The 9,845-nt window shown below is 38.2% G+C and overlaps 1 protein-coding gene across 2 annotated transcripts in view; it reads right to left on the bottom strand.

Annotated features, from left to right (window-relative positions):
• The window catches only part of LOC105271998 (tyrosine-protein phosphatase 99A), a 217,751-nt gene that overhangs the window by 12,604 nt on the left and 195,302 nt on the right, over positions 1 to 9,845 (bottom strand). For both annotated transcript variants that reach the window (XM_011313852.1, XM_011313853.1), the window contains exon 7: positions 4,210 to 5,212. In XM_011313852.1, coding sequence (XP_011312154.1) covers positions 4,210 to 5,212 — 1,003 coding nt within the window. The remainder of the gene's footprint in view (positions 1 to 4,209; positions 5,213 to 9,845) is intronic.

The raw sequence follows: 9,845 nt of genomic DNA, 5'->3' as shown, positions 1-9,845 counted from the left end.
TGTCCAATGTTTCCCTGGTTTGCAGCGATTGCCGTAGTTACCGACAAGGCATCGCTTGAGATCAAGGTTCGGTTCTTGACCGCGAAGTAGGAGGGCGTAAAATCGCCAATCAAGAAAAAATTCCCTCCATCCGGGCCTTAACGGAAGACTTCAGCGTTGAACACTGTTTATTAGTTAGTGACATCACTTGTAACTGTTACTGGCCGTGTGAAACACAACTCCAGTAACAGTACCAACCTCTAGTTACCAAATCTAAAATGCACTAGAAATCACTATTACTGGACTTGTACTGTTCCCTGGCGGAACACACCCTATATCGAATACGATAAGTCCGTATCTAGCCACGCGCGTCGCCACCGGACGGGTGCACTCGAAGAGAGTCGCCCCCACCCCGAGCAACAGGTTCGAACGGACCCACGCGACCGGCCGGCGTTAGTTCACCCTGGGCCGTTATCGCAACCACGTGTGTCGAGTTATTGAGTGCCCCATAAAGACGACACAACTCCCGCCGACCAGCTATCTGTCGGACTAAAACCCATTCTTGAGGACTCCACTGGCATCATGGTAAGTACCAGTGGATTGATAAAGGCAAATCGAGTGCGGAAAATGTAATTTTCCGATAATTACGGGTCGCGAACGGGCAGAATTTTAAATGGCGTCGCTACCTCGCGATATGACGCCATATGGGGAAACTCACCGTTGAGAAAGCCAAAAGGCCCCTCTCAACGGATAAATATGCTCCCTAAGGCTACCTGATGCTCCCTAGTGTTACCCAATAGCTATCTAATCGTTTAAGCAGATTTTTTGAATCTAATTTCGCCACGAAAAGGCGAAATATACGGGATGAGGCATTCCACGCGGCTCGGAATACCCCTCTCCCATGCTACCTATGGCTACCTACTGTCTACGCTCTCTAACACTAAATTTTCGATACCTGTTGCCTACTTTATTGGGTTTTCCGGGCTCACCCGAAGGGCTCAGGAGAAGACCCCGCTACCTAATAATTTTGGCTACCTTTACCGGGTTTATTCTGCTGCCTGGACTTAAACTTAATTGCTACCTGTTATTAAAAATTTATCACTAACCTTCCATTCAATTTATTGTTACCTTTGCATTAACATTTTTTTCGCTACCTTTTAGAAAAAACTTTCGGCTACCTTCGCGAGGCTCGCTCAATTTCTCTGGGTGATGCAATAATGCTCCCCGAGACGTAATTGTCCGCCATTTCGTGGATTCCGGTTGGGCATGGGGACGCTATCTCGTAGTTAATAAATTTTCATGGTTGGAATCCACAAAAGCTATCATGCTACCTCGCGCGAATTATGATTACTTTTATTAGTCTGATTAAATATTGGCAGTCTCGGAGACGCCATCGGATACATAATTAATTAATTCGTTAGAGAAGTAATCCCTAACGGGTAAGAAAGTTTATACCAAACCCCCAAATTACGCTACCTAAACAGGGGAACAGGCTACCTATATATTCCCCAGGGTCTGAGGCCCTTTCCTCAATTTTCCATATTTCGATTCGCTACCTGTACGGCTACCTACCCTGCGGACCTTATTGATTTAGATAATCGGTAAGGGTTGTGCTACCTAACCGGGAAAATACGTTACCGGAGGTCTCCCTACGTCGGGGAACCCTTTTCGCTACCTAGAATCGTTGTTGAACCCCTCGCAGGGCTACCTACCCCCTTGACGCTACTGATTTAACTAGACGTCGCGGGGGTATCTACTAAACCCTCGGATCGCGCTACCTATCTAAGGGGTCGGGTTATCTAAGGCCCCCTTGCGTCGGAGGACCTTTCCGCTACCGGAAAATTTTATTACACCCCCGGTGTGGTGGTGGCCCCGTAGGTAAGACAGATTTCGCTAGAGATAACCGATTCCTCTACCAAAGCCCCGGATAACGCTACCTAACGGGGGAAATAAGTTACCTAATGATTCCCTAAACCTGCGGCCCATTTCCGCTACCGAAATGGTCATCCCGCTACCTCAACTGCTACCTAACCGACCAATATTCCTGATTTAGTGAATTAGTAAGGATTGGGCTACCAAATCGAATAAAGTCGTTTCCGAACGACTGAATAAGGCTACCTAATAGAATTTAGGCCCTATTAACGGATCGGTAGGAAAATTAGGGTCAGGTTCTCTCTCTCTCTCTCGCTCGAACCCGATTAGAATTCCCGGCAGTTTCCTATCTTTCCCACCTGAATAACATAATTAATTTAATAAAATTAACAGCCGTTCACTCTCCATTACTGCCCCATTAAACTCCCGTTTATTATTATTCACCGTACATTTTATTAAAATTAAATCCTTCGCCTTTGGACGAATGCCAGTCGTATGTCTAAAATGTAGACTAAGCGAGTATATTAATTGTAAGCTTTCTGACGAAGAAGAGAAAAGAAAGAATTCATTTTTCTTTGTTTGTTTAATAGTGAAACAAGTAAGCATAGTTCCGATTGGTTTTATTTTTCCTACCCGAATCCCCGTCCTTATAAATAGCCGAATAGTTTAGTTCAGGTTCTTGAAATTATTTCGAAGTTTGATAATTGAGGCTCTCGTCCACGAATCCACCCCTCTCTCCACGACCCGCACACTGAGCAACCGAGCAGTCCCATAGGCTCGTACCTCCACGGCTCTAGGTCTAGTTTGTGTTGATAGGAAAATCTGGGGATGATCAGGGAAAAATTGAGTTTTGAATACGGTTAGAGTTATGGTTGCGGTTCGTCGATTCCGCGTAGCTAAAAATCGGCTGGCGCCCTAAACACATTTTTAAGGAGTTGAATGAGCTGCTGATTACCCCCAGAGTTTCGTTTAGATTTTTATGGTCTTGTCGTTCCAAAGTCGTCGGAGTTGCGAGAACGAAGGTGATGGTTTTGGCCCAACATGCATGGAGTAAGACAATTGAAGCAAAGTTAGTTAGTCGTCACTACTTATACAGTTAATTAGTTGGTTGTGACTAGTTATATAATTAGTAGTCAGTATTGAGAAGTATTGTGAGCAATAACAACGATGTAGTCAATCTGCATCAATCGTAGTCATCAATAGTAGTAGTCAGGGAAAGATCCCTTAGTACGAACAGTTCCGAATTCCTTTTTCCGCGGTTTGCTTCGTGTTACACTTTCGCAAGTTTACAAAAGTGCAAGCCAATGAAATTGTGGTACATATAATTTATTATTGACCAGAAATTAAGGTGAGTTCAGTTTTAAACATTTGACAAGTGATAAACATTTGATTGGTGTTGAAAATCATTGTTCAAAAAAGACCAGAATTCACGGAACTTGGATTACATCAAGCGAAATGGCGGAAAAATTGGACGAGTTGAATTTTTTTATTATTAATTTTTTTTTCTTGGTGCACAAAAATGTAAAATGAAAAAATATATATATTGAGATTTAGAACACATTACATCAATTAAAGCGATGAAAGAGCAAAATTGCATGTCTGTGATTGAAATTTGAGTAGTAAAATAATGAGAGGGAATTTGTTTAATCACATAAATGTTACTTTAATAATTGAATAAAATTGGAACTGTGAATAAAAAAATTGTTTCCTATATTATTTTAGCAATTCACCCTACTCCGATCCCAAACTATTCCCGTAAGAGAGGCTTAAAACCGGAGAAATTAATACTCATAGTTTTGCATTATTTATTTGTTAATTATTATCGAATTTAATGGAAAACGTGACGTAGCACAAGCCAATGGGCATAAAGTAATCACTTGACAAGAATCTTTCCCTGTGCACTGTAAATTGAAAACTATCAGCAGCACTAAACTAAATATTGAACTCAAATTTGTTCGGCGATTTTCTATTTATATTAACGTTTATTTTAGATTTATTTCATATTTTAAAAGACAAGATCGACATGCGCTCAAACATAAAATGACCGACATCGATTCCTTAGAATACCTCCTCAGATTACCATGATGACGTTATTCACGATTTTGTGTTATGAGTCCCCCACCCGTGAGTGCTCGTAAAACACGAAAAAGTTGGCCAGAGTCGAGGAAATTTTTTTTTTCTTTTCGACATAATATGGACCAAAAGACAACTATTATTATGAGAAACGAGTAAAATTGTTTAAGGCGTGAAAAAAAATTGAGCAAAATATTTGTACCGATGTATGTAGGTAGGTTTCTCATGCCGTGAAAATTTTTGTGAGAACAAATCCCATATACTGACATTAATTTTCAAACTTACCTTAGAACGCAATATCCCAGGCCTCTTCATATACAATAATTTTGAGTGCATATAAATATCGGCAGTTTTTTCATAATCTAGCTGTTTCATGAGTGTCGTCAGCACAATGAATGAAGCCGCCTCAATTCCTCCAAATTTATCCACTACGACAATAGGACCATTCTGATAATCCCTATGAAGCTCTTGTGTCAAACTGATAAAAGCAGTTGGGTTATCGTCATGCGGCCACATTCGACGATGATTCGTTGGGCACTGAATTACTTTTGCAGTCATTTCATAATCATCTTGAAGTGATTTCATAATCATTTCTCTTAGTACAACACCACCTGTAGTTTTCTTTATTCCACATAAATAAACTCGAAAGTTATCAGTTTTCAATTCCTCCTTTTCACTTGGCCAAAACTCTGGATAATCCACATCGCATTTTGTTAACATTACAACTGTCTGTGAATTATGATCCCAAAGCATTTGCCAAAACTCTTTTATGGTATCCCGTAGTGGATGCTGCGTTATTATGAATTCACGATTTCTATTAAATCCAGGAAACCATGATGCATTGATGTAATCACTGCCATCAATCCCGGCTTTTGGCGTTAAATGCACTCGTGAACTTTCAATGGATATAATTTCAGGATTTCGGTTTTTATTCTCATTACACTGCTTTGTCGCCGATACTATATTAAAATCCTTCGGTTTCCAAGATGTAACGAGCTTGTACTGTGCCTCCAAAGAATTCCACGGATCTGACTGCGTGTTCATTGGCGATAGCATATCTTGTACAAACTTATGCAAATTTTCAGCTTTGATATTAGTTTCTCCACTCTCAATCGCCTCCTGGAGAGCATCATGAATGAAAATATACTGCTCTTCAGTTTGTACCAAAGAGTAACGCTGTGTACGTATATATTTGAGGAAACCAAATATATTTACTTCACCTTTAGTTTTGGCCTGTTTCAACATAGCATCAATTACTATGTAGGCACCGGTACGGCCCACACCAGCACTAAAACATAAATGAACAATGTTTTTAGAGGAATATATCTATACGAATAAACATCCAAATGAATATTAATTTTTGTTCTAATAAATATATATACTGAAAAAAAAGAAAATTGAGAAATAAACAATTTGAGCTTTTTAACACATCATCGTCAATTGAAGAACTCAGAAAAGAAAAAAGTTCTTAATTAAGGCTGCGAGATATCACTCATGAAATTTACAGTACGTGATTTTCCTTCCTTTATACCCGCCTTTTAGCACCAACAATCCCGAAAACTAAAATACAAAATAAAGGGTCAGGCACCAGGTCATTAGACGGAATAACCACCGTCGAAATCCGTCTCTACTTTCTTCTATAACTCCAGCAACTTAACAGGCCTTAGTTGCGGAAAGGGGATGTGACTGGATATCAGAAATCAAATAAGATAAATCGTCGTGGAGAACAACTTTTAATGAAATCAATTCATCTCGATATAGTGAAAAAATAATGAACATAAATAGAAAAGAAGGAATAAAATCCCATTTAACGATGACCACGCGTTACTAACAAAATCCAACATATTCTTTTACGACTATCGTTTAGGTAATTTGATATCACAATTTTCAGAAGTTCATGAATCTTAAAAAAAAGAAATAAATAATAAAATAAGTTAGTCAGAATGAACTCAGAATTGAGAAAATATCAGAGGCAACTGAGTCACGAGTTTCAAGTGCTACCGGTGACGAAAAGTCAAAATTAATCAGAAATTTTTAAATAAAAAAAAAAGAAAACTATTCAGAATGAAATTCAATGAGTCGAAACCACTGTAGCGTGAAAATCGATAACTATATCTGACCGTCCAACGAAAAAAATCAAAATTAAACGAAGACAAATTCAAGACAAATAATTCTGAGATCACGCAGCCTTGTGGCTAAACAAAATCAGAATAACAGTCGCTGACCAGAAAATTATCAAAATCTGTGGCACTGACTAATTTCGAAAAGTCCCAGAACTTTAACAATTGAAGAAAATAATTCAGTCGAGTAATTCCTATTTTTTATAATTTTTTTTATACTCACAAGAGAGTGAGCGGCGGGAAGGGGGGGGCTTAGCAAGTAGCCTCGGCGACTAGTAAAGTTTCTAACGACGTCAGGGAGGCCGTTTCTATAGCGTCCTTGATAATCACAATTATCGGAAGCCCGCCTCTGATGACCACCAATTGCAAAGTGATTTTGGCCAAACATGTGAATTCACGCAACAGGTAGAGCACGCAATGGGACAATATAATTGGCGATAGCAACACCATTGTTCACCGAGCCCAATTACTTAAACATGCACGACAGGTGCCGATCGAATTATTCAGTGAATCCCTACCACTGTAAGTACCTTATTCACTCCATTGCGGCTGAAGGTCCATAATTTTTGAAGAAATTATGTAGGAAATCCGCATATTGGTGTAGGAATTTCGGGGGGCTAGTTACTATATAATAGGTGGAGAACGCCTCATAAACTTCTCCTCGTCTATGAAAAAACACATTGCCGTAAGAAGAACGATGGAGCTCGATATTTTGAAGAAGTCCGAGATGATAAGTGGCTAGAACTCGTACAGCTTAGTTTAGAAACTACCCGATGCTACCCACCAAGCCGAGTGCTTAAGAGGATTTGAGAGGAAAATCCTTACATCTTATTTATCGCTATACCGACCGGCGCGTAGCAATTATGATCATCAATTTAGCAATAAAACCCTGTATAACCGACCAGAATTTCCCAGAATCGACTTTCAAGACTTGGAAAATATACATAACAACGTCATAAACTCACTCACGATATTCCTTTACGACGGGGCAGTGGAGGGAGCAAGATGCGGGAACATCAAACCGCAATACTTTATCCACTACGATAGGATGGATCTTTTCTAAGCCGATATGAACAGACCTATCCAGTTCCACATAAAACGTCACCAATGAAATAATGTCATCCCCATAGATGACTTTAAGAACATGACTCTAGTATATTCCAAAGAAATACCTCACATAGATATAGTCGAATTTTATAAAATAAATACATAATACTGTGTACACATAAGTGTCACATAAGTGACTGAACGACGACTCTAAATACATTGAAGATATTAAAGAACGAGAAGAAATAATGTAAAAAAAATAATAATGATCTGAGAAATGTGAACAGTCTTCAGCGTAGATGAAACTTCCACCGACAATAATAATTAGCAATTTATGTGCATAGATACAAGCTGCATAAAAATTGAAAAAAAAAGCCGTTGGCCGTTTCTAACGGTAGAAAACATATCATGCTTACTTCAAATGGTACTTATTTTTTTTTTATTTTGTTTTGGTATTAATATCCTTTATGGTTGGCTTCCCTATGGACATGAAAGTAGAAATTTCTTCATATTTTTCTTTGAATACGTACATTTCTTTGGTTCATCTAATAGGGCACAATGTACTGAATATTTTGAAAAAAAGAAGCATAAAATTACTTGAATGTTTTTTGAGATATTTGAGAAAATCTTTTCAGATACAAAATTGAATATCTCCTGAGCGAATCGTCCGATCTAGCCCATTTTCAATACCATCTACATGTAATGTAAACATTGCAATCACAAGACGAATCTTTATTTTAAATTTTAAGTTGACAGATTGATCTTTAAAAATCAGAGAAGGCGTACAACCCATTTTTTGAAAAACATGAAAATTGAAATATCTCGAAAACATTGTGAGAACATAAAAATTGACCGTTAGTTAATCATTTCTTATGTCTGCAAAGTTTGGCAGGTCGCATGATTCGCTCAGGAGATATTCAACTTTGTATCTGACATGATTTTCTCAAATATCTCAAAAATGGCTCAACTGATTTCAGTTCTCTTTCTTTTAGAATATTCGTTACATTGTGCCCTATTTAGATGAACCAAAGGGCGTTGTACGCCCTCTCTGATTTTCATAAATCAATCTATCAACTTGAGATTTGGCAGAAAGATTCAACTGCAATGTTTGGTATTGCAGATGGGCTAGATCGAATGATTGGTTCAGGAGATATTCCAATTCAGATTGGAGGCATTCCATTTGGAAGCCAACCATCAATAAAATTGATGGCAAAATAAAATTAAAAAAAAAATAACGGTAATTACTCAGTCTGCTACCGCGCGCATTTGTTAGAATACGGGTGCACATTCATTCTTATAGTGTGTAGATATTCTCACTTATAAAACCACGACAGTTTCGAAATTATTGTTTATTTCCCGATAGGTTCGTTGCAAACAAATGAACGTCTTCAGTTTCTCAGGTTAAAAAATTCTTTTAAAGAGATTTTTCTGGAAAAATTGAGAAGATCATTTGTTTGCCCAGAATTTAGACAGAGTTGCCAGACGGCGGGCTTTTTCAAAAGTTTTTTGTAGATTCTATGCAGTCACAATTAAACAAGTGAAGTCGATCACTCAAGGAATTGACACTTCTCGAACAAGGTAGTCGATATCCCATTCAGAGCTTTTTATGATCTACTCTATTATGGAAAAATTAATACAAATTTCTATAAAGAGCCACCATCTCGCAACCTTGTTTCTAAAGGGAAATATCTAATTAATTTCGAAGCTTGAGTCGTATCCAGGGAACAATTTTTTTTGTTCAAATTTCAGCCGATGGAACTGTACCATTAGACGAAGTCCATATTAAACAAATCAGAAAAGTTATTTTATTCGATGAAGGATACAATAAAATTCGATTTGTCAATTTAAACCAGCGGTTGACACGATTTCACAATTTTTTGTTTCGTCTATGGTGAATTCTCCGAAAAAAAACTACGAATAAAATTTTGAAATTTAAATTTTGCTGAGTTTCTTCTGGGTAACAGTAGGTAATGAGATTCGTGAATTTCGTCAAATTTTTGCCTTAACCGTTTCCGAAATATCAATTGTGTTATATTAAGGATGGGTGACTTGATATCAATATTGATCACTCGTTTAATACGAACAATTGATTATACCGAAAATTGTTGCCCAATCTAAAGATAAAACATTCAATTCGAATAGGGGAAGAACTAGATCCAATAATAGTTTCAAACGTAACCCATATGAATCTAACTTTTTCGCTTTTTAGCCTGGTATCTTTCAACCAAGGGCACGGATGGGAATAATGCTGAAAAATAGGCACCTGGGATGTGAAATAACTGAAGGTTGTTTTAAATTTTAACTGACCCTTTCGAGTCTATATTTACAAGACAAAACAAAACAGAACACAAAAGAGAAATCAGTTACAAACAATTGTAACGAGATTTTTCTCGTTACTAGAGAAAACACTAGCAAAGTCACTAGGTGAAAGGAACGACATCTAACGCCGGCTGAAAATAGCCGAGCGAAAGATGAGTAGAACATCGGACGACGGCCAATCAGGCCGCTCCCAAGGTGACTTTGACCAATCAGATAGTGGGAAGAAACGTGGTAGGGTGAGACGAAGGGTGTGTTCCGCCAGGGAACAGTGGGTGTGTTCCGCCAGGGAACAGTACAAGGCCAGTAATAGTGATTTCTAGTGCATTTTAGATTTGGTAAGTAGAGGTTGGTACTGTTACTGGAGTTGTGTTTCACACGGCTAGTAACAGTAACAAGTGATGTCACTAACTAATAAACAGTGTTCAACGCTGAAGT

The sequence above is a fragment of the Fopius arisanus genome, unplaced genomic scaffold (genome assembly GCF_000806365.1).
Source record: "Fopius arisanus strain USDA-PBARC FA_bdor unplaced genomic scaffold, ASM80636v1 scaffold00133, whole genome shotgun sequence".
NCBI lineage: Eukaryota > Metazoa > Arthropoda > Insecta > Hymenoptera > Braconidae > Fopius > Fopius arisanus.
The sequence above is the reverse complement of the archived record's forward strand: the minus strand, read 5'-3'. Positions and strand labels throughout refer to the sequence as shown.